General features: G+C 44.5%; 1 protein-coding gene across 1 annotated transcript in view; it reads right to left on the reverse strand.

The window, feature by feature from the left end:
* The window catches only part of CHSY3 (chondroitin sulfate synthase 3), a gene marked incomplete at both ends in the record, with an annotated part of 141890 nt that extends 119411 nt beyond the window's left edge, over window positions 1–22479 (reverse strand). The window contains 2 exons of the mRNA XM_082013011.1: window positions 19701–19984; window positions 21768–22479. Coding sequence (XP_081869137.1) covers window positions 19701–19984; window positions 21768–22479 — 996 coding nt within the window. The remainder of the gene's footprint in view (window positions 1–19700; window positions 19985–21767) is intronic.
* Window positions 22480–26484: the final 4005 nt, after the last annotated feature.

Raw genomic sequence — 26484 nt, forward strand, 5'->3', positions numbered from 1 at the left:
GATCATTTTAGTCTTTTCTAATATTCTCAATAGCCACACTGCAGTGTTTCTTACACAGATAAAAGCACTAAATAAAGGATGCAAAAGCCACCATTGAGCTTCACCCCAACCCAACTACAAAACTGACCTCAACAAGCTCTACTACTTACACTTGAGTGCCAAGCCTTGAAAAAAAGATGTATTCTAGAAATTAAATCTTGATTTAAAGCAGTTCTCTGAAAAACTGACAATTATTGCTAATTTGTTCTTGTATCACAAGATGGAACAACATGTTGAATTAAAATTACATCATATGCTGTGGAAAAGGATATAGGAGGATCACACTTGTGGTCCCTTTATGTCAACAGCTATGTGGTACCACAATACCAGCAGAAAAGTGATCTGTTACTCGTATTAAAAAAAACCAACAAACTACTCCTACACAAAAACTCAAAGAGCTCCTGAATCTCCACTAAATATATTTATATTTAATTAAAATACAGGTTAATTTAATAAGTCTTATTTAAAAAATTAGTACACAGCTAGTATACCCAGAACACAATTTAAAGTCTGAACTTTTATTTTCTTGAACTGAATGAAAACTTTGTTTTTCATCTGCCATTACTGCATACTAATGTAATTTGCCAAAGTCTTCAGCTGGACTTAAAATTTGTGTGCTGTAATACCCCACTCTCTAGTGTGGACTAAAATTAAAGGTGATGATAGAAAAATGGACATTTCTATATCCCCTTCCATGGTATTTTTTTTTTTAAATCCAATTAAATGGAATTAAAAGTAGTAGTTAATGCAGTGCTTTGCACTACCGTGATTACAAAATCCCACTGGAAAGATTTCTTGTTTATCATCAAGGCAAATGTTTCTTAGTAAAAGACAAAATATTTTATTTTTCCAGTTCAAGGTGCCTCCTCTACTTCAAAGTTCAAATTTTGGCCTATGTGAATTTCCTCTGCCCTTTATCCAAGGATGGCATGGACTTTTGGAAAGTAGTCTTCTTTGGACCTGTGTTTTCTGGCCAAACTTCATGGTCTTCTCCTGGCAGAAGCCCTGCACTATTTAGGGGTATCCAATGTCATCCACATGCGTTACAAGAAATTTATCCTGTGCAAGCACAAGCCTTCAAGGGAAAAAAATCACACAGCAGTTCAAAACTCAAGGAGTAAAAAGTTTTTTTCTCATTTAATAAAAAAATTCTTGATATTTCAGGGAAAACTCAAGAAATACATCCAGGAAGCAGCCATCAATGTAGAAGAAACTCCTTTCACTTGATCCTCCTTTCCCCTGTGGTGGTGTTTCTACACTCACACTTTAGGAACAACTAAAATCTGACACTTTTCACTCCCTGTTACTCAACAGTTGCCTCCAAGCATCATGAACCAACTTTAATGGCTTATCTTTCAATTTTCTTTTGCTGTTTCTTCCTACACTTCTGATATACACATACCAGTTTCTAAGATCACACAAGCGATCAGTAGCCACACTGGTCACAAGACATAAATGTAAGACGGCCACTTACAAAGTCATTGCTTTAAAGCCTGCTTATCTAAAAGACTGCATCTGGCTGACGCACCCGCGTATTAAGAAATTCATAAAATGCATCATGGAAGAGGTTCAAATGAAAAAGGCAAATCTCTGCAACAAAACACAAGACTAACTGTGGAAGCACTGACAGGAGTAGCTGTAAATGTAGAAAACCAAAAGTGTATGTTTCACAGTCATCAAGAAAGTTTCAGATTCAAAAAGTGTTTAAAATAGCAATAACTACAGTCTAGATAGCAGACAACAGACTAAACCACACTGCTAGCAGAGCAAGAAAATAAAGCTTTGGAGGAAGAACAAGTATGTTAGAAACAAATGTAACTTCTGCAAGTCTTGATAAGCAGCATCAAGGACCACGTTTAAAAGCCCACGAGATGCTGAACTTGCACAGTCGTCTTGGTATTTCGAATAGCTCCTTCCATAGCTTATCCTACTGGAAAAACTACCCAAAAATCTTCTGCCTCATACCTTGCAGAAGGCTGTTACACCGTTTCCTACCTTTTTCCCCTCCTCTTTTCTGGGCATTAGGACTTGTATTCCAATGCCACAAGCTGTCACCTTCAATTTCAGTGATCACGTATCCTTGGACAACATAGCTGTACAGAAGTCTGTGCCAACTAATAACGTACACAAGGACAAGGGACATACTTGGGAGGAACTGTTTTCACATCAGGAGTTAGTCACCAGGTTTCCAGAAATACACTTTTAAAATCAGATACAAAAAAGAATACTAACACGCGATGATATTAGGCATAGAAGTGCCTAACTCTTGGGCTTCTGCCATCGTAAAGTTTTCCCAAAGTACCCCATTAAGATCCCTGCCCAATTCATCAAAAGGGCATAGAGCTTAAGAAAAAAAAAATTTAAACTGCAACATCTAAACTAGCCCTGCTTCAGTACGCTGATTAAGTCAGCCAAATGAAGCACCTAAGAGAGGGATATGCCGGAAATCTTACTCCTTCCCAGGACTTCAGGCTGCAAGTGAGGTGCCACTGTAAAACAACAAATAGAAAACTGATGAGAACAGAAAGGGATCACAGGTCCATGGCTGTGATGGAGATACCTACATGAGTAGATAGAGATGTTAGCTCCATCTGCACTTCTGTGATGGGTTTGGCATTAAAGCTAATATAAAAAGTTGCAGTGTTAAAACACACCAAGAAACCCAAAGAGCCTCAGATACGAACGACATCTGCAAAGGTCTGCCAAAATTAATGCTCCTGGACACGAACAACAATAAAGCCCTGGACACCAGGTGCTTATAATGGTCTACTGACCTAGGAGGATGGGTGAGAGAGCACATCTCAGTCTTCAGCATCTAAGTCCACCCCACATAGAATTTGGACCTTAGTTTTATTTGCTGAAAGTCAGCGAGTCAATGTTTAGTGTCGAAGTCTCTGAGAAGGAAACCAGCAGCTGTGAAATATCTGTTGTCAGACAAGCCTTAAATAACTTGAATAGAAGGACAAGGATTTCAACAAAAAAACATTCTTTTGTTTGTCCTGGGCAGAGATCAGCAGAACAAAATCCCTACAACATGTGCAGAGATTCTGTTTGTTTCTTTAAAAAGCTGTGTTGCAACAGGGAAGAATATACCACAGTTTTATACTGCATACACACAAGACAAACATAAAATTCACAACTAAGAAAGAAAGAAACAAATATGAACGTTCAGGAATTAACACTTCAAGAGCAATTGTGGTTTGGCAAGATAATGAGAATCATGTGACTAGTTGGTTATGTATTTTCTCCCTACTTTAGTTCATACATTTGCTTAACTCAGGAGTACAGGTTTCAAAATATTGACCTCTTATTATCCCACATCATGGTACCAAAGCTAAATATTGCAGTGAAAAACCTCAAGTTGGGTTCCCGTTACTACATCCCATGTACTTTGTTCAGTAAGCTGACCTGTGACACAGCTTGAACAGGAGGGAACAGCACATGCTAACTGAAATTTTTGGATTAAGGTACAGTGACTTACAGTTTTTCATATCACTTGACCAACCCTGTGTTTTAAGTGCACATTGTCTGTGTAACTTCATAAAAGCCCACAGAAAACCAACACATGACTTGGTTCCCAAAGGACTCATGGTGAAGCAGTAACTTACAAAGCTGTCTGATAGTTTAAGTGGCCAACTGATCACAGTGCATTTGCACTTCAAAGATAACACGTGCCATATGGATGATTCACACAATTAATACTGTGCTTGGATCAGTGATTCATGAAGGGCAGCAGATCCTTCATTGATGCCTTTCCTGAATACACCAAATTATGTAAGGGGTTAGATAATTCTGCTTCCCAGGTTACAATGGATTTACAGACCAGTGAGCACAGATCATTCCACCTAAGAGCAAGAGAGGTTGTGGTGGATTGGCATTTGGGGGGGGGAAGCCCCCAAGCTTTTGGGAGCAGAAAATAAGCTTGAATTGTAGCTAGGGAGTTTCATATGTCAATGCAGCACAGGACTTCATATACAGCTGAAGGCTGCGAAACACGGACTGCATAGGTATCAGCACTTCAGTGCTTGCCTCAAAGACCTGAACTGTGGGTACACTCACTATTCACTTCATGTATTTATCCGGGCTAGCAAGCATATAATTCATTGTGGTTGGCTTTGGGGCTTTTTGGGGTTGCGTTTTTAGTGTTCATCCTTCACTGCTTTAAATTAACTTGCTTTATAGGACATGGCTCTACATAGCTTTTCCTCAATTTGTAGAAGGCTTGACAGGGGCACGCTTTCATAAGCTACAAACACCAGCAAGTTAACATGACTATCATTAGTATCACATAGCACATTAAAAGTCTCAACCTGTTTATTAGCACCTAAGCCAAGGAACACTTACACAATGTTACCTCAAATAACAATATATTAAAAAAAAAGTTAGAAAAATCCAACAACTTTTTTCGCTAGACTTGAAGATCCTTCCCTTTGCTATTCTTCCATTTGCAGGACTTACACAGACTTCCCACAATCAGACCGGGACTTCAAACCCAGGTAAAAACGGCACTTTCGTTGCTCAGAGCTGCCCATAAAACAGGGCCCGAGAAATTCTTCGTTTTAAGATCAGTACAAAGATTCGTGCTATGCTCATGAAGGATGTGACTTAGAAGCACCCCAGCAACCGCAGGTCACGACAGCCAGATTGCACTGGGATTTCCCTCATGTGACACAAAGCAGCAGGGATGATGCATTTTGGCCACAAGCCCAACATCTGGCAAACAAGCAAGGACAACAGCCCGCCATCACGTAATTAGTACCTAATTAAAAAGTCCAAACCAACCACAGCTGCCACTGAACCACAAGACTGGGGGGTGGGGGACACGACACACCGCAGAGAGAGAAAGAGGTTCTGTGTCTGCGTCTGTGTGTGTGTTGGAGGGAAATCCACAGTTAAAAAGATTCGTTTTTCTCTGTTGCCTTATACTACTTCTCCCTCGTGCTCCCTCTGTATCTGTAGTAATGCACCCTACAAGCCACACCAGCTCCGAAGTGAGAGCCCAAACACGCTGGCAGTAGCAGGAGTTATGAAATGGCTGTGCTCTGGAAGGACGCAGCTTCAGTGAATGCCTTTAATCTACACAGAAACAAACCAACACTATTATTTGAACTTCCTAATGCCGTATCAAGACTGACTCTACCACAACTCTTAACAGCATCAGAAGAAGTAATATAGTCATCTGATCTTTTGTACAGTGTCAGATAAGAAAACTATTAGAATCCTGATTTCAGTTGCTGCATATAGGCATATATCTATAGAAGTAGTATGTAATAGAAAGAGATCCAGTCTTCATTAAAAAAATACACTGGCTGCCCAGGTAAGGGGTTAAAATGCTTTGGTCTTCCTCTTTCTCAGCACAGTTTTAGATCTCATTTTGAATCTGAGTTCATACAGCTGTTGTTTTCAGATGATGATTGTGATGCGATAATGCATTTCATTTAGTTTTGATCAGTTACACTTCTCATATAGATTTTCATCAATTGTAAAGAGATTACTTTGTTTTCCCTTTTTTTCTTTCTATTCATGGATACGAATGAGGTATAAAAACAAACTGAAACTACAGAAATTACATCATTCTACCCACTGAAACAATTGCTGCAACATCAAAAGCAAAATCAGCCTTATTCCAGAAGTAATTTCTAAACTCCATATTGGTTTTGCCAACAGAAGACCATGTGAATCAGGATGGTAATGATTTATATGAAAACATGGATTTAGCTTGCAATCCTCTAGAAGACACGTGCTGCAGAAAGAAATTATCTTTGTGTCTCAGTTCCAAAAGAAGACTGTAGAAAAAACATCTGGGGGTTCACTATTTATCTGTCTCATGGATTCCATGCAAAATTTGCTCAGGTGGTAGACAAAGAGCTTTCCTCATTGGAAGTACTGCAAATTTAGACTAGGCTCAGAGCCAAGATAGACACCTTCTGCCTCAGGAATTACCATAAATATTAAAATATGTTACCCCCTAAGCAACATTTATGAAATCCACTCAAATCTGGTGGGTGAAAAATGTATTTTCCTCCATCCAGCCCTCATTTCATTTTAAAAAGTAAAAGATGGGAAGGAGAGGGAGGAGTGTCCTATCTTCTGCTACTACTTTATTTTTCTTTTACTCTTCTCATTTTTCTCCTTAGTATAATAGCAACTTTTAACAAAAACATTAGCAAATGTTCTTTCAAGCTTGGAGGTAGCATATCACTGACTATTTAGTGAATTCCCTAACTATTTCTGTGGGGACATGAACTAATCAGGATCATACTGCTTTTTAGTGGACCGCACTACTGTCTCATTTGTCTTCTCAACAGACCTAGTTTGCCTACAGTTTAAACAGATTCATTCTCCCTTCAATATTGCAGCCTACTGTATATCACATCTCTTCCAATCTCTCCTTGAACACATCGAATGGGACAGCAGTAGCACGTCAATGCCTTAAGTAAGCATGTTTTTGATTAATGCTTCCAATCAGTAACAAGCTACCTTTGCCCCCACTTTAAATCTTTCACCTACCTCTCCTTATGTCTTACCACCTGAAGTGTTGAGTCTTCCAAGAGATTTGTGGAGTGTGATGATCCCATCAGTCAGTTCTTCCCCATGCAAAGAACAAACGGCCTTTAATGCATTGCTCCTCTAGATTTCAAACAAATACCATTTAATATAATTTTTCACTGATTTTATTGTTAGGCTGTCAAAAATACTCCTTGTTTCCTTTTTAAAGCATGCAGTCCAAACCAAGTTTAACTACATAACCATGGCAAGCACAAAACAGAAAATTGCTCATAAATGATGTGGTTAACAAGGCACAGCATACTCGTTGACAAATCTTCATAAAATGTGTACTTTATACCAAACTGCATGCCTTTAAAACATGCAAAGTAAACATATTATGCTACAACTCACAGCAGCACTTTTTAACAGCCTGTCAGCATCATTTACAGCTTAGGTATGATTTCACATTAAGAGGGTTCTCTCTTTTTGTCAGATTTTTTTCACCTATTTTTTTTCAACTCTATTTGCTGCTTTCCAGCTACCAGAAGCCTCCAACAAAGATTTCAGGATAAATGACTTGACAACAGACAAAATTAAAAGGATTCCAAATAAAAATGACAACTTTGGGTGTGACCCTTTAGGCTTTATCATAGGAAAATCTAAACATTCAGTTTAATTAAGATCCATCAGCAAAAAGGTGCAATGCCTAAGGACAAAACCAGCTGTCAAGACAGCTTGTCTTTGAATCATCCTTAAATCTGAAAGATTCCGAACACAGAATATGGCTGCAGGCATTCAAGGAGAAACTCTAAGAAACACACAGCACCGTGTTGAAAACATTTTTATTGCTGGGCAATCTCATCTTCTGGAAACCCCATGGCACTAATGCGTATGAAATTATTAAACATTAAAAATGCTTTCTAAAAGCTATTCCTTCCCTGAGTTTAGGCAAAACCTTGAAGACAGGTGCCCCAGGATGATCACATTATTCAGTTTTTGGAAATTCCTGACAAAGAATGCTACGTATCATGAACACGTAATAGCTGAAGAACTTTGGATTGTGAGTGAACAGAGAGGGTGCGTATAAACAATGTGGCCTCAGGAGTTCAGCAACAGTTTGTATGGCTTTGTGCAACAGAACAACTGTACTGAAGATAAAGTAGTTAAAAAAAAAAAAACACACTCAATATGTAGAGGTGTACAGGAAGCCCCAGGAAACCTTGAGTCTATCTTAAAGTATGTCTGGTGTCAAAGCAGCACTTCAGGCAATGGCATGCACCTGCTCAGCGCTACAGCATGACACAGAAGGAAGAAGGAAGAGCACTGTCTTCAGTGCCTTCATCATGGTGTGAAAAACACAAATTTGGTGACTCACGCTCTTCTGTTCCAGGATGGACTGCACTGCAGATCAACACAAGAGTAACCTACTCCCCACCCAACCTCAGAGAATTATTCGTGTCCCAGTTGTCACCTTCTTACAACAGAAACTAAAATGCTTTTGAAAGGATTGTAAGACTTTCTCCAGAAATGTAAGACTATAGAAGCCATATTCCTAGGGAAAAAAAGCATTTTCAACCGAAGATGTGATGAAGAGAATGCAGCTGAGAAGTGTCTGGGCACGGATTTCTTGATTTAAGCAAGCACAGGAAAATAGAGCTACTTTTATGGGACTTCAGAGAAAAAAAAGTTCAAAAATGACTGGAAAAAATGTACTTCCTCCTCACGAACCTCCAAAAGTTATTAACGTTTCATGCACGGAAAATGACATCTCCCCTTCCTAGGCATGTTCAAACCACTCAGTGAAACTGGAACAGCCCACATCATTCCTTCAGCAAGTTTGCCTTGCACATCTATTTCATTAACAAGATTTTTTTTCCTTTTACAGACAGATTGTAGCCTTCATCAAAACAGTTTCAATCCCACAGTAACAGAGAGCGGTTCTTTATGGTTCTATGGGCTTTCATGTCACTTCAAAAGCAGAGGCAAGAGCCAGAGCAAAAATCTTACTGCAGACAAGACAAGGTGGCAACAGAACGTGAAGGGCGAAGCCACAGAAAGGGACAGAATGTGGAGGGAGTGTGAGCCCTGAGCAAGGGGCAATTTCATGGCAGGAAATAAGTCCCTGTATTCAGTACGTGACATACATTGAATTGAACTTCAACTTGAAGAGGTTTCCCACAAAGCAGGCTAGAGAGATCAGATGTAGGAACGAACACAGTTCCCTCCCTGTATACAGACAGCACGTGGAGTAAGACGGGGAGGAGACAAAACTTCCCCTGACTGAGGACTGTCTGCGCTTAACCAAACCCTTTGGTGAAGTTTCCTGCTACCACATGGTTTGTGTTAGCCAAATGCAAAGCACAAAAAAGCCACTACAGCCTATGCCAAACTCAAGGGCTGCATCTCTCCTGCAAGCCAAAGATTTCCCTGGTCAGCTCTAAGAAAAGGGTATAAAAAGACAGGGGGTTTGATCCGAGCAAAGACAGAAGGTGGACTCATTCCCTTGCAGCCACCACCACCTGTCATAGACAGCAGCTTTAATGCCTGCGTCTGCTACGGCCCCCCACAGCTTCCTCAAGCGTGTGTCTTTTCTCACCATTCAACTGCCAAAAGGGCACAGAAAACCGATCTATTTGAACCTAAGGATGTAGCAGCAGGTGACACAGGCCACTGCAAGGAGGCTCTAGAGGCAGCTTTAGGTCAACCACTTGCATTAATTTACTTACTTAGGAAAAGTTGAGTTCTGCAAAAGTTGGCACCTCTCTTCCAAGAAAGCTCCCAGAGCTGGCAAAGACGCTGCAAAGACTGAGCTCTTCATTTCACATTAGCTGCAGGACTGGTGCCAACCTTAAGACACAGGCGTGATGTAAACTCCTTAAGGAATATAGGTACACATGAGATTTAACACACGTGTATTTACTAGTTAGTATTGAAGTTGAAAAGCTCAGAAGCAGCATTAACGCTGGAAATCACCCTTGCATTTATACAAGCCCTGTTTTCATGGGAATGTATTTTCCAACCTATCCAAAAACCTCTTTTAGAAGTCTGTAGATATTTTGTTGTAGATATTTCATGGAAATTGCCTCTAGCTATGACATTAAAATGTACTGGCACGCTCCCCTAGCATTTGTTATGTGTATATATATATACACATACACATATACACACACATACACACGTGTGTGCGTACACATATACACAGACACTTCTTCAAGATTTAGTTCCTCAAACAATTAATTGGACTCTTCCATTTCAATTCATCATGACTTAAAGCACTCATAAACAGTATACATCTGATCTTTCTTTTCCAAAGTAGGTATGAAGTCACAGCTTTTCCACAGAAAAGATCTGTACTACATGGTCAACATGCTTCAGTCAGAAAGATCAACTCTACCAGCAGACTCTGGTATTCATTCAGTATTTCTCCTGCCTACAATGGCTGTGGAGACGAACTGGAAACTACTGCATGTTTGTCTTCCACAGATGTTCAACTTTGGATTCAAGTAACTGTCTTCAAAAAGAAAGTCCAACATTCAGAGATAGTCCTTTGATCTCCTTCAGGGGTTTCTGATAATTTACATGTTTATTTGCAGTAATTTCACAATGAACAACATCAAAAAGGAAAATGGCAAATCACAGAGTATAAAGTTGAAAGACCAAAAGGCAACTTTCCTCTAAGATGCACTGAATTGCTTCCTTTAGTTGGAATGAAAGCTCTTAACAATTAACATCATGTGTGATTAAGCTCTTTGTGAGATAAAATCTTTCTTATTCACTAATCATATGTCTGCTAGGAGGTACAAGTAGAGTTGGAACAACGGCTAGCATTTTCCACATGTGATATGCTCTACAATACAGCACATTCCCTCTCCTACTCTCACAGCATCTGCCCTTGCTGTGGAGGTCACCGTACTAACCAGGCACGTTCCCTTTACACAGGAAAAGGCAATTTTTACCTGATACTGCAACATCATGTTTAGGACAGCATAGTTTTCCAACAGCAACAGGATTAAGCATGCGACTACTGTATTTGTAAATTTTGACACAAGTGAAATATTCTAGCAGTCAGAAGCTCAAGATGTCAAAATGGCTGAAGATGACGCTGACCTAGTAGTAACCAGTTGCAAAATGATGAGTTTACAATGTGATGAAGCCTTAAAAATGCTAAGTGTAATCCTCAGCTGCAGTAGTGAGGCTGAGCACCACAGCAGGAGCTACAGACGACTTCTCATATGTAGTACCATACCTAATCCTGATCACACATTTTTTTAAAAAAAAAAAAAAAGGAGACTGAGGCAAGTGAAAGGAAGGGTGATTAAAAGAAAAAGAGAAACAGAAAGCATGGATTCTGGCACCTCGCCAAATAAATGCTCTGTAGCATTTAGGAATATCGGTGGGTAAGTAGAAAGGACGAAACAAGAGCTATCTAATATAAATAATAACTCATAGCAGAACAAATGGCTGCATATTTGCCTCAAACAAGTTAAAAGCATAAGTCAAGAAGTTACTTACTACGGCAATTGAATTTTTGTAACAGTATTCCAGTGGCACAGCACAGGAAAAATGGAAAACCCCATTATTTTAGATGGAGCTCAACACGTTTATAAAAACAAATGATGAAAAGTGTGGAAGGTATCTTAAATACCTCCTTAGAGTGTGTGAATTAATGCAAATATCAACCTGTTAAATACAAAAGTGTTGCTGTTTTATTATCTGTACTGATGAACAGATGCCAAAACACTACTGGACATCTCTCATTACTATGTATTGATCCCCAGTGAACAAAGAATAGTAATTATACTATAAAACACATACAAATTTTCTTGAAACTGTTTAAAAAATAACAGAGCAACACTGTATGATTCTATCCTTGTACTTACCCATTAAAGCTTCTCGTCCCACGTAATTGAAATACTTAATCCAGCAACTATTTTGTTACCCACTTACATGATGATAATGGATGTGGTAAGGATGAAAAGTTACTTCATTTGCACAAGGTAGTATGTAGCCTGCAGAGACAGCCTTATTTTGACCAAGCTGATTAATATAATTATGGCTAAACATAGAAACAACTAAATAAAAATCAACAAAAAAAGCACAAATCCCTTCCTCCCCCAACCCAGGGCATCACATTTAATTTTCTTTCAAGTTTCAAACAATACAAAGGGTACCTACACTGAAGGTAACATGGATATTAAAACTGGTGAAACCATCAACTGGTTTGTTTTTATTGCCCACTCCACAGATTTATGGCAGAACCTCCAAAAAAGCCTTTTCAAAGTCCATTTCCAAGGAAAAAAGTAGGTGTCCAAATGACGTTTAGCAATGGAAAATTAACAGCAAAGTTATTTACTAAAATTATGAGTTTAGTACTAAACTAAACATGCCAATTAGCAACCACAAAGTTCTTTTAAACTGAGATGGGTGGGAAGCTCCTGCAGTTCTGGACTTACCTGCAGGAATGCGACTACCAAAATGTATTTTCAGACACTAAAGTAGGTGTCAACAACGTTCAGAAATATGAAAAATTTGAGAGCTCCCATTTAATCAAGTCAATAACTAACTGACACTCAGGAATATATTTTAACACAGTTGTTCCAACAGCCTCAGTTAGGTTTTTCTGCTTCTGAACTAATGAACTTTTAGGAGAGTTTTATCACCAGCGTGCACAGCTAATGGAAACCCTGTTGAGATACATGTGGGAGCCCAAGTGCTTTCACATCCCTCCCTGCACCAGCCAAGACACCGTCAGGAGGTGAAGATAACCGGTGTGTTTACCAGAAACAACATTATACCACGTAGGGGTGAGGTTCCTACAATCCCAGACAGGTCTAGGCACAGCGATTGTTACAGTGGTCATCAGCCTCCAGAAACAGCTGCCAGCAAGCCCAATGACGTTAAGTTTAATAGTCTTTATGATTATTCACAGCTCAAAGCAGAGCAAAAAGGCAAATGGCAATACACTGCATTATTCTTAAAAATATATACACACCCACACACATACATAGACATCCACACACACATGAACACCAAGAACATCAGCACCCCATCCTTTTTAAGGCAAAAACTCATGAAAGAAGTCCTGCTTGTGAGGATCCAACACCCAGTCATGGGCAGCTGATTTGTAGTAGCTGTTTTCTAACATGCCAAACTCAGCAAAGGCATGTCAGCCTGTTATTCCCACCTACCTTCTTCCAGCATTTTGCCCTCCTGCTTCTGGCATTATGTGCAGCTAAAATAATAAAGCCACTGCTGTTCAAAATACTTTTCTAGCGATGAGTTAGGAAGCTCAGGCAGGGCTGGGATAGTTGAGAAGCTCACTGGAGAACGAAGACCAACCCTTACTCAGTCAAGGCTCTCTGCCTCATGAAGACCATACCTCTCCGACATCTCTCTCCCATGACACAGTTGTCACGTTCAAGCACACACGCCGACAGCACAGCATGGACAGGAGTTTCAGACCAGAGTCTGAAGGTAGGTTTATTCTTGGGTTTCGTGCAGTAAAAACCAAGGCTACCAGATTTGGAGAGGGAAGTGAGCACCAACTTACCGTGGCCAGGACGGAGGAAGGCCCAATGCATAATTGCAGTACAGAATTCTTTCCTGAAGGCACAAACAATAACCAGTTTTTGCTGAGATGTAACAGACGTGCTCTACAACCCTAAGCAAACCTCAAGCCACAAATACCACAAAAGAAATACATACACATTTGCATGACCCTCTTGAATATGCAAATGCTACATTTTCCAAAATTACTACAGCCAAATAGTAAGAAAAAACTTTTTACCGTTTGACAATATTTTCTATTACAGTCAACTACCCTCAGCGAGGTGCAACTACTTCCCACCACCACAGGAAGAAAAAGATCTTCAATCACAAAAATACAGAGTAGAAGAAAAGAAGGATCCAAAATACCAGCACCTGCTTTCGTTGCTTCTAGCAGGATTTATACCTAGATTTATACCTAACAAATTCTTTTAAAACCACCATTAAAAATATCAATAGCACATAACAAAACTGTTTCATTTGCCGAGTTTCATTTGCTAAAAGCTGTGTCATCAACTACATCTCTCCTAGTTAAATTCCCTGACTTCCAGAGCTGAGACTCATGCACATCAGAAAATTTTGCCCAAAATTGATAAAAAGTGTCAGAAAAAGTCACTGTGTTTTATCACGATCAACAACAGCAAGCAGTGCGATTCTGGCAGGATAAGAGCTGCTCCATAAGATAGTCCCCTTTGGTGATGAAAAGTTCTTATGCTAACAGGTGTGCTACGTGCGTAGCTGGAAAGAAAAGGCTTTCAAGGAAAATGGAAAGCCAAAAACCTAAGTTCTGTTGAAGCTGGAAGCCAAAATACATGTGTATACAGAACAGAAGGGCACAGATATAACTATGAAGAGAAATTAAAAACAAGCTGAAAGCTAAATTCTTGAGCTTTCCCAGAGGGAGGCTGAAGTAATTACCTAGAAGCACAGCTCAAAAGCTCCAAAGAACCTCCATTTATGGCTTGGTTATCAACCAGGCACGAGCTCTAACTATATGCCTATCTATGTACAAATGCACGTTTCCGTGCACACGGACCTACAGCGTGTGCCTCATGTCATGTATAGTCGAGGCCACATACACTTCCACTGCACTGCGGCCACGTATACAACCAAAGAAATGCTGCATTTCTTCAGTGCAGCTGCTTCCACACCATGAGGAGCTTGTTTCTACCTGCCGCACTCAGAAAGGGCCACATGAACAAACACCTCCCTCATACCGGCACATGCAGACTCAAAAAAGGAGCAGCGTCCCTGGTGATCGAATTATCGTCCTTTGGATGTTAATTTGCCCTTGAATGGCTGTAAAAAAATAAGCATAAAGAAGGAAAAAGCAAAGAAGCTTAGGGATGCACTCAATGCACTTTAAAGCAACCTTTATGATTATGAAAACACAAAATCCTTCAGCGTATCAAGTGCACACAAGAAGCAGGCACAAAAGGACGATCCTAGCTGAAAATTATTAAAAGAAATACTTCCAGGTTTCCACATCAAATGTTTTACCACAAACTAAAAATTAAGAAAAAAACAAAAACTAACAAACAGTCTGTGCAGTCAGTACCTCAGGTTTTAATCTTCAATATCCTAACTGCCTGGTTAAACGAGCACATTCCAGAAGAGACCTTCTTCCATTTTTGAATGTTCACAAAGGTTAGATTACTCAAGGTAAAACTTCAACCGATGTGGAAGATGACTGCCAAAAATGTCTCTCAAAAGCACTACATAAAAAAATAAATGAAGAGGCAACCTTCCCTCTCCTAGGTTTGCTTCAAGACTAAATCATACACAAAACAGTATTCAAGAATCCTGGGTCGATTCCCAGGCTGCTTCTCCTCCTCCAGAATTTCCTAAAATTATACCTCTAGTTTAAGATGTTCTTTGTTTCCTAAAGTGTATGCATGCTTTACAAGAATTCTTAAAAGCAGACCAAAAATCTTTTCTCCATGTGATACCCAGGAAGCCAGAAACATTGCAGCCGGGCTGGAACTACACATTCACTTGCTGCCCAGTTCCAAGTCTGTACTAAAGAGTAACCAACCTGTGCACTAATCCCGAGCTCAAATCATTAGCCAAGCACCGGTCGGATGGAATTAACTCCTCCAGGCGTAGCAGTTCTTGCTACACTTTAAATAATGTATGTATTCTTTCAGTGTTTCATGTTCTATAACGAAATCAAATAACTAAACAAAAGCCTATTTTAGAGACTATGTTACAGCAGCCTATAGTGGCAATGACTTAATACATACCTTCTCACATAAGAACTGAAACTAGGTGGAAATCAGTCTGACCATGTAAACCACAGAATAAAGAAAGCCTGAAGACCTAAAATGATCTGGCCACACTTTATACCTATTTGTCTACTTCCAGAAAACTCCCAAGAAACATACCAAACTGGGAGAGTAGCTTGAAAGCCACTATTCTCCTAAGAGAAGAAACATGGCCCATTTATGATACCTAATGAAATATTACAGTAAACATAAGCACATTTAATTAGCACTTATTTCAAATAATTTCTGTAACTCTGCTTGTTTACAACTTCCAGCTTCTCTTTGTGAGCATTTTCTACCTCAGTAGAAGCTCATCTTTTGATCCCATCAGAAGACGTGACACTGGAAAACGCAAGTCAGGAAAAAAGTTATCTCTGGGAGATTTTCCAAGTTGGGACAAGAAGAGATACGAAGAACAGTCCAGGAAAAGTAACAAAACCTGATCAGCTCTGGGGATTGGCAAGAAGCAGGAGGAAAACAACCTGTGGACTATCAGTGTCTTTAAGAAGACTACACACACTTGGAGCGACTCTCTACTTTGATTTACCTGGTAACCTGCAACAAGCACTTATCTTCAAAAAGGCTCAAGCAGAATAGTTTAGCAAAATGCATTGTCAAAGGATGACCAATAACCATGATCAGCTCTGTACGCATGAAAGAGACATTCAGAACACCTAGGAAAGACAGTATTTTCAAAATAAAGATAACTCTGAGGACACCAACAGAAACTAATGCTTCCCATGTGGCTTGGTTTACTTGATTTTATGCTGAAGTACAGAAAACTATTTCAGGGTAAAAGGTAAAAACATCAGGGTTTCATTGTTCTTTGTTCCATGGATTCACTTAAAGCACTGAATCCACTGGTGACCCTAAAGCAGACAAGTTCTTCCTCTGCAAGTCTCTTTTTAAAAATCAAGCTCATTCCTTGTATAATGTCACAGGCACTGTCAAGCCTGATGATGCGATGGGTTTAAATGAGGTGACTCTTACAGTAGTTGTGCCACAATGACATCATCTCATTTCAAACACTGCTTTTAAACACACTTCAACGGCGAGCCTTCTGCACTAGACTTCTATGGAAGTACCACCTCCAATACACCAACTGCACATAAGTCTTGAGAAAACATCTCCCATCAAATGAGAGCAAACATGAGGAAAAAGCTGAACATGTTGAGGTCTAAATTTCCATGGAGGTTGAGAGATGGTTCTGGATACCCACATGCAGAACTCATGAGACATTTTTCATCACTTGAGAACTTCTCCTAATGTTTGTCTCTTGCTTGCCTGTGGGATGCTTTGCTAATTCAAACGAGGGCTTATTCTTAAAGAGGAAAACCTTTGAAATACTTGCTTTAAGAACGTACAAACCTTCAAAACTGACTAGAAAGCTGTGAGCTAGACCACAGAGTCCTACACATAAATAGCTGCTGACATCTTAGAAGGAGGCACATTAAGAGGAAGGTGTATCCACCCTTTCTTCATGGACATGCAGACACACCCCAAGCGTGCTCCAGCACCTTGGTAACTCAGCACCAGGAGTCAGAATTACATTCCATGTACAAAGTACAGTATTCTCTTTCAATATCAACATACGCATTACCAAAAGATCAGAAGTATATAGGGTGGTTTTTATGGATGCAGTTTTTTGTATGAATGTAGTTTTAAAGTTTAAAATGAATGTAGCATGCGTTGGACTTGATGATCCTTATGGGTCCCTTCTAACTTGAGGTATTCGATGATTCTGTGATACTTTCTCCCACAGAAGGGGGGAAAAAGCCTACACAAAGAAAAGCTTTACAAACTCAACATTAAAATAAATGTCTCAAATACACTGACAAATGGTCTCTGAAGTCTTTTTATGATGCATTTGTCATTGTTCACTTCCTGACGAAAAACCTTCCCTCATAGTCTGTATTTATACCCTGACAATGTCTGATTTCTGCTTGAATTGTTATAGCCACTTAACTCATGCGTTGCATTTTATTTTGTCCTTTTCTGGAACTACACTATCTGGCCTCTTACAAACTTAGGTCACAAATTACAGAATAGTCTTCTGAAACCAGAAACATCATTTAAAAAGAAAACGGGGGGGGGGGAGCGTAGAGGGGGGAAAGAAAGCAATCGGCCTTTTTTCCCAAATGGCCCTCTGTAGTCAAGTCCCTTCCGAACAGCAAAGCGAGGAACACCACCACATCTCAGCTTTTTAACTATATTTTGTTTCCAAAGAATACAACGAGTATGAGTCACTAAATCCAAGCTAATCTCCTCACTCATTTCAAGAAAAACATCCCAGGGCTTCAAAATTAGTGGAAGAGAGAGTGCTAGCTCGAAATACAGATTCTGAAAACACAAAAGCAAAAGGCCCTTTTGAATCTCTACTGTTGTGGATTTAGGGAAGCAGAAGTTGCTGACACCTAACAAAACCAAAAATATCTCCTTGTTTCACGGAGAGATTTTAGACAAAATGTGTCAGGTTTATTACACCTTAAGCATTACAGCATCATCAAAACTGAGGGATAAATGAAGACAGAGTTGAAAAATGTATCAGAGCAGGGACGGATCTTCTGCAGAAAGAAGATGATCCATGCAAAATGCAACGCTTCTAGCAGATACTTCTTCACGCAGCAAGGACATGTACTAGATTTAGGCTGCAGTTCAACTGTTGCTTCCAGCCAATTCGAGTGCAAGCTCTGCCAAGAAGGGCAGTTTGACACTCTCCTGCCCCTTCATTCCCGGCTGAACGTGACCAGCCCTTCTTTCCTCTGATGCTCCTGCTCAGCAAAGCTTTGCCATGGGTACTGATTCAGCTGAAGAAAACACTTTTGGTCACGTTCAGGGTTCAAGTGGATCCTGCCCCTCCTCCACCTCACCACAGAGCTGCACAAGTCCTGCAGAACAGGGCTGCAATCCAAAGGAGCAGCCACCCTTCACTGAAAGCCCATACTTATGTCACCTTAGAGCAACCAACCGTCAAATTGCAGCCCAAGGGCAGGTCTTTGTCTCCTTTATTCTGCATAAGTGCCCTAAAAACCCTGTTATTAGATTCCCTCCCTCAGCCACCCCATGACTATTTCTTTATTGAAAGTGGAGGAGCTCCATCAGCAGAGGCAGAATAAGACCCATCACCTCAGCTGTAAGTCATTTGGTATGTGGGAGACCCAGCCTTTACCCTGCCTTCACATCTGGCAGAACAGGAATTAGACTCTACAAAGCCCCAGGGACAAGACTGGCTCATTGCAGGCCTGTAAACCTCTTCTTTTCTTACGCTTTCTGTCCAAAAACAAATATGTCCCACCCCCCCAAGTCACAGTTGTAACCCTCGCCTTGCCCGCAAGCCAGCACAGCTTACTAGCCAACTCTGTAGGGCAGCAGAACAAATCCTGACAGGCAGCCAGTCTTCCCTACGCCAGTTGAGCCACCAAGCAAAGATCAAGCATTTCAGTTTTTCTCTTGAACACTTTGATTTCTTTCATCCTCACCAAAAAAAACATAATCCTATTCAACACAGTCGCTATCACCCTTTACCCTTTCTGGCAGTTGCATGCTTAGTCTATTTTTACCTACAAAGATAGTCTTAGCCTCTAACCACAGTATTTCCAGAGAAATTGGCCTGAACTTTAGTTACGGCATTGCAAACAAACTTTCTGGGTATCACAACACATCTTTAGTACTTCAGAAAATGCTGCTACTGAATGACGGCACTTGCTCTTAAAATGACTCCAGCATAGGAAGATTTGTTAAACTGTGTGTGCCCTTAATACATTTTAACACTGTTTCACCTAAGAAAAACACCTTTAAAAGCCTGTCAGAGGCACAGGCAGAGTAGCAAATTTCATTTCTGCACAACAAAAAAAGAAAACCAGCCCCAGCTTCTGCCTCTGCCAGTAATGAACTCCAGTCCAATACATCTGAATAATTAAGAAAATACAGGCAAGTCTCCTTCAAATACCACAAAGTATTTTAAGAAGCTGCGACGCAGACAGATACGCCGCGTACTTACGCAAAACCCAGTTCTTAAAAAGATCCAACCTGACCAGCATGCGTCAAATGCAGCAGCATCCTGTCAAGGATTAGCTATAGAAACCCTCAAGGTAATGCTTTAGCAACGTAGAGCATAGCAATGCTTACAGCATGGCTGCAGCAACTGTCACCGATGAAAATTGAAAGACACAAGTAGAAATAAATACACTTGCAGCAACATGTCATGAATGTTTCCCGCTTTCTTCCTTGCAGCCTGCAGGTTACCCCCTGATGCACGCATTGGAACACAGTTCTGGTGGAAAGAGACTGCGGGTACAGATACCTTGCAAGACGTCAGACTTTGTGAACAAACAGCACATTGCAATTTATGTGGTCACTTACCTCGTACGACCAAACACACTGAGTTCCTCCGAACCTTCGGACACACCTGCCCACCTCCACGTCCTCATGAGTGGTGTACAGTTCTCGAAGGCATTCACCTATGTGTGGCACCATTCTCCTGAGAACCTCCCGGCTGAAGATCATTCCCGGCCCTCCCATGCAGAAATTCTCTCCAGGCTCCAGCCCGAGTTTTCCCAGTTCTTCAATATTACCCAGACCAGTCTGGCCCAAATACAGGGGTTTACTGCTGTTCAGTGAACGAAGAAACTCCTCCAGTTTTTCACCTGAAAAAGGGAAAAGATTACTGGTATTTCTCTGCTTAGTCTGCCAGCGTTCTCCTTCCCCAGACCTACAGCTTTTTTAAAAACATCACCCACACCTGAGACTGTCACAGGTAACCTCTTCCAAAGCAGTATCCTATACCTCATCAAAAATATCCTGGGACAAGTTTACCTTTGACAGACAACTTCCTTTTTTTCTTTTATTAATTAGTTAACATTGCAACAACATTTCCATTCAGCCAAAAGCCAGAATATAATCAAAACTTAATTTTATCAGCAGACCTTGTTCTCTTCAACCGACACTGATGGAAAGCACTCCCTCGCTAGTTTAAAATGCTCTCTAAAGTGGGACAATTTGCCAATCTAGTTCCAGGCTGGGGAGGACGGGGAGGGGAGGGGAAATGCCAGGTATTATTTTAAGAGGATAGATTTTTGAAAAGAGCAGAGCAAATCTCAATGAACTGAGATCAGTATGTTTGACCACAGAGTAACTGTCAGAACAAGGTAAGACGTGGGCTCCGTCCAAACTACTCCCACGTGCTACAATATCTACATGCTTTTCCTTCAAGCCCCTTACCTATTTCTTTTAAGATACTGTGGTTCCATATTCACTCGAAATTAAAAGTTTCTGGAGAGGTTTCACTCGGAATGTGGGACCCAGTCAAAGACAGGTTCGTTATGACTCCAAAATGAGCCCAAAGGAAACAAGAGACAAATTTACGTCTGCAGCCGCATATATGTACATGTAGATGTACCCGTGTACGTGTGCGAGTATGTCACAGACGACTGTCAGCTGACAAGCAAGCAGCCTGTGAAAGGACTCGAGCAAAAGAGAGTGACAAGCAGGGAAGGAGACGGTGACCTCCAGTTCAAGAGAGCTTCCGACAGCGCCGGCAGCCACGCTCACAGCCCCGGCTCAGGCTTCCAGCTCCAGCCTCCCGTTCTTTCCTAAGCGCAGGACGCTGCCCGAGCAGCAGCAGCAAGCGCACACCACGGGCAGCGGGGCCGGGACAGCATTTCCCAGCGGTGCTGGAAAACTCGCAGGGGAACCGGGGCAGCGCTTTTCAGAGGCACACGCTGCAGCCGGGAGCAGCAGCTTTGCGAGCAGCCGTCGGAGGCTGCGCTTGCTCAGCCGCGGGGCCCGTGAGCCGGCGGCGGCGAACTTGCGCCGGTGCTGAGAGCGCCCCTTCCGACGAGTACCGCACCGAAGCCGTGGCGCCGGGCCGCAGCCGCGGCGGGGGCTGCCCGGCCCCCGGGGCAGGACGCGGCCCGCAGCGTTCGCCGCCGCTCCCGCCCACCGGCTGCGCAGGGGCGGCGGGGCGAGGCGGGACTGCCACCCTCCGGCCGCGCAGCCGAGCACGGCGGAACGCGGCGCTGCCACCGCCCCGCCCCTCCCCTGCCCACGCCCAGTCCCGCCGCACCGGCCCAGGCCGGAGCGGGCCCTTGCCGCCGACCCACGGCATAGCCTCGCCCGCAGCAAGCGCGGATGCGGGTCCCTGCAAGGACCGCTCGCCGCGCCCGGCGCGGGCCAAGCCGCTACCTCGTCCCTTCAACGCGCCCCGGCGACACCTCGGGGCTCCCAGCAGCACTTCAGCGCCCGCAGCGACGGCACCGCACGCCCCGCACACGGGGACTGGAAGCAAACGCCGCCAACGCGGCGGGTGAGGCGAGGCACCCCTTGCGCTCCCCTGCCCGGGCCGAAACCGAGTCTCCCCAGCCGACCACACGCGGGACCCCGACGCGCCCCCAGGCCAGCGCTCCCGCTCGCCCGGCGCGCCCCGGTCACCTTTAACGTAGACGTCGTCGTCCGCCCGCATAAACCACTCGTATTTGTCTAGGTAGTGGTCGTGCATGTACTTGAGCATCAGGAAGGACTTCTTCTGCGGCGGGTAGGAGTCGTCCACGCCGGGCAGGGCGACGACGGGCAGCGGGGGCAGCCCGGGGGGCGCAGCGGAGCCCTGGCTGGAGAAGAACTCCACGCGGCCCGGCACCGACGGCGCCCACGTTCGCTGCGCCGCCACCGCCCGGCTGCCCAGGTACTTCTGGGCCGTCATCACCCCCACGTAGAGGAAGTTGCGGGGCTTGGCGCAGCCCGGGGCGCCCCCCCAGTCCCCGCTCCCGTTGCGGCTGCCGCCGGGCCGGCCGCTCCGCTTCCCGCCGCCTTCCTCCTCCTCCTCCTCCTCCGGCTCCCCTTCCCCGCCGGCGCCGGGGCTGGACGCCGTGCCCGCCGGCGGCAGCTCCCAGGGGCTGCTTCTGAAACTCCTGCCGCCCAGCACCGCCGCTGCCTCCGCCGGCGCCTGCTGCCCGCCCGGCGCCGCCGCGCCCCCGGCCGCCCCCGGCCCCGCCGAGCGGCCGTAGTAGGAGCAGAGGCTGGCGCCACGCCTCTTCTTCTCGCTCAGCTCGGCCACTCTGGGGGCGATGAGCCAGGAGGCGGCGGTGAAGCCCAGCACCAGCCCCAGCACCACGCTCAGCCAGGGTCTCCGCGGCCGCGCTGCCATGGCGCGGGCGGGGCAGCTCCCGCAGTGCCGCTGCCGCTGCCGGCGTCCTGCCGCCGCCTCCCGCTGGAGCCGACCCCCGTCCCGCGGCGGCCCCAGGCGCGGCGGCTCCCGGCGCGGCTCCCTGCCCCGCCGCGGCGGCCCGGGCGCCTGCGCTGCTCCCCAGTCAAACTTCTCCGGGCGGGAGAACGGCGGAGCACTGGCGGCGGGCGGCCCCTCCGCTCCGCTGGCACCTTGTCACCGCGGCGGCTGGTCCCTCCCCGCCCCTCCCACCGCTCAGCCCCCGCTCCGCGCTCGCCGCTCAGCCGGCTTCCTCCGCGGCTGCCGAGCGCCTCACCCCGGAGGGCGCCGCCGCCGGTGCCCGAGCCGCGCCGGCGAAGGGGCGGCCGCCGCTCCGGAAGGAAACGATTTTTTTAGGTGCCGCCCGCGGCTCCCCCGCGCCGCGGCCCCGGCGCCCCCCTCCACCCGCCGGGGCTGGCAGGCCGGGGGCTCATCTGCGGCCGCAGCTTCACGTCGCCCGAGGGAGGCCACGGGACGCCGGCAAGGACCGTCCCGCCGTGGTTGCTTGTCCACAGGCAGGTCAGGGGTGTAGTTTCAGGAGGAGGGACGCCGTCCCCTCTGCCCCTGCTCCACCCTCTGCTCCCCGGCCCCGAGCAGTTAACGACGCTCCCGCCGGGAAGGGTGGCCCTCCCTGACGGTGTCCTTCCCTCTGCCTTGGGTTCGCGCAGCCCCAGTACGTTGTCATCCCGTGCTGGGACAGAGCTGCCTCCTCCTGCTCCCGACCCTGATCAGGGTGACAGCACTGCCCACAGCCCCGCGTGACTAACAACAGGAACGAGACGCTCCGGCCACCGTGCCTGTAGAGGCAGTCCGAAGTTTAAGACCTCCCTCATATCCGCTGCATCTCTGTGCATCCCTAACCCCATGCTGCAGGACGCTCATCTCCAGCAAAAGCCATTAATTGTTCCTCGCATCCGTTTGTCATGTCACTGAAATATATGCGAGCTAACAAAGGCCCGGGAGCATATCTTTAAGCGCTTGTCAGCAAAACCACCCATTTTGGTAGCTAAGTCTGTGGGGTTGTCTGTCGCTTCCCGGGACTCCATCAGTTGCCAGGCACATGTGTTAAGGCGAAAGCTGGAGTGTGGAAGCTGGTGGTGTGTGGCACTAGCAAGGGTAAGGGAATAGTAGTGAGAGAAAAAAATGCCAGCCTTTTTCTGAAAAGGCAGAAATTAACTTCACCCGCCTAGCGCAGAAGAAAGCCTACTCTGCATAGTCGTTAGCTATGAAGAAGTCACTTGCTGCAGCAATTCTCGGTTTTTCCGTGTGCCTCCACCACCCACATCCAGTGAGCCAGCCATGTGCTCTTTGTATTTCTGAGATGTGCAAGCATCAGGCTCAGGAAACCCACCCTCTAGCCTCCCCAGGGCTGAGCACCCTTTCCAAAGCAGCCCATCGTTACGCTCCTCTCTACGCGCAGACAGCCTGCAGCGTTTATGATGCTGAGCATCAAGGCGTTAGGCACCAGGCATTCGCTCTGCCATCACCACTAAAAACAACAGCCCAAGCAGTGTGTCCGGGCACACAAACGTGCCACCCAAGGTGCCCTACGAGCAACAAGGTGGCAGATGCCGGGTCTGCCTTCGCCGACCTACTGACAGGCGCCAGGCTCAGGGAGAAGGCTGTCCTTCAGAAAGCCTTCACAGTGGCGTTAGGGATTCCCGGTAGTACGAGCATTTCAGCGTTCCAGGAGAGTCTTCCATTTAAAAACAGTATCGCCCACTCCTCCCCTGCCAGCTCCCTGCAAGCAGTTGGGGTGTCTGGGTCCCAGCGAGTCATGCGCAGCACGACCTCCAGTAGTAAGGGCTCCTTTACACCTAGACAAGCCCGTCATCACGGTGTCCTAAAATTTCAGAGCACTTCCTGCTGTGGCGGTGCACAGGTACAACGTGTGACACTAAGCCACTTCCACTGCTTATGCATACACTGCAGTGACTCCCGACAGCGTCTGCTGGGCTGACTCCTCAGGTCTGACAGCGCTTGTTTTCATCACAACAAGAGCAGGCAGACCCGTGAGAGGTGACCACAAAGCCTTTTACACATTTCCACAATGAAAATGCACCTTAAGGTGTTGTATGTAACCAAGATAGCTTGCAAAGGGATTGAGTATAAGGGTGTTTGGAGCAGAAGTATTGCAAGTGTGTACCTGCATTTATATGTTTAGTTCAATGCTTTATGGAATGTTGGTACACTGTGGGGAAACCTCTTGCAGGTTTGTGGGCTTTGATGGACAGACCAAGACACAGACTGGGCTGCTTCTTTAGGAACAGCGGTAGCATCTAGTGGGAAATAGTAACAGTCCTTTACCTGTGTTCAGTAAAGGCGTGAAATCCAGAATGCCTTTCCAGTTCATGTGAATACTGGAGATAATGACTTGTTCAGCTGAATATGGTGAGTTTGTGTCTACACGGCTTATGATGTGTTATAATGCGTTTGATAAGAATATCACAGCAATGTCACACAACGTGTGTTTGGAGGGAATGGGAGAAGACGGGGCGATAGCTTCAGAAACATGAAAGATAATTTTCTAACCAAAGCTGGTTCGAGAATTAGAAAATCTGCCTCCTGTCCACTGTACCGTGTGTTTCTAATTGTAATCTCGGGGGCGTCTCTTAACACTTTTGGACTTTCTCTTGTGAAAAAGGTGGAAAATGCAATCTCCCATTTCACCCCAATAGTTTTACAGCCACTGATCGACTTTTCACACACATAGCCTTTGACAAAGGAACTGCAGAAACATAGGAGTATCCTTGTCCTTAGTAATACTTTTGGATTGACATAATATTTTTTTAGCTCAGGAAGAATGGCCAGTCTTTCTTCCACAGTGATACCAGCAGAAGCCAGTGTTCCCATGTGTGGGTATCACGTTCCCACCCTCACTTTTACTTTTTTGAGAGTCGTTCTGGCCACTCGGCAGCCAGTCATTTTGCCTTCAACAGACAACACGCTAAGGGGAAAGGTTGTTCTTCAGAAAGCCTTCACCGTGGTGTTGGGGATTCCTGGTTTTACGAGTCCCTCAGCTTGCCAGCAGAGTCTTCTGCTTAAAAATACGTGTCGATTTCAATGAGCCTTGCACTGGGCCCGAAGACTACCTACCTGGCCTGTGCCTTCTGCGACTGAACGCAAGTAGGCTCTTTCGCCCCTACAGCGGGAGGCTGATTCGATGCTGAGGCTCCCTTGGCGCCCGAGCAAAACTGTACCTGCACACTATGAAGAGTAATTGTGCCACCTCGTGAAACAATGCCGTCGTTGCAGTCTGATGCTTTCTGGCAGCGTATCATGCTCATTCAAGCCGTCATGCGATACCTGCAGCACCAAGTTCTTACTGCACCGTTTTATTTTATACCCTTTATTAGAAGAAGCTTTGAGAGAAGCCGCTCCTCTACTTGCTTTCTGAATTATTTGCTGAAAATTCCATTACAGTTTTGAAAACGTCATCCTTCGCCCGCTGATTTCCTGCCATATGTAGCCAGAACAAGTTGTGCAAAGTGTAGAGAGCTCTTGATAGCAGAAGTTTTTCCAACAGAAGTGTATCTTTGGCAAAAATAGCAACCAATTTCTAGAAAGGGTCTTGTCCAGAGAATCCACAACTTTGAGGGAAAGGCAAACAAACAAACATTCTACAGGCACAGGGCATTTTCTGAGGGAGAAGTTCAATTGTGTGTTTTATCATTTTATAATCATTTTACACTTACATTCAAGAAGTAAAAAATGTTGAAAGCCGTTTGAAAAAAACTTTTTTGATTTAAAAGATAGGATGTTTGTGTGAGTAAAAGGATGCATATGAAATACCCATCATGAAATCAGTTCAGCAAACTTCTACAAGGAAACAGTGGCTCTATTATAAAATACATCATATAAAAGAAATACATTGTGATTTTTACCATCTCTGCTTACCTATAATAGAAATAGCAGATTGGATTCGTAGTGTCTGACGTGCATTTGGCT

This window comes from Phaethon aethereus, assembly GCF_964289735.1.
Source record: "Phaethon aethereus genome assembly, chromosome: Z".
Lineage (NCBI taxonomy): Eukaryota > Metazoa > Chordata > Aves > Phaethontiformes > Phaethontidae > Phaethon > Phaethon aethereus.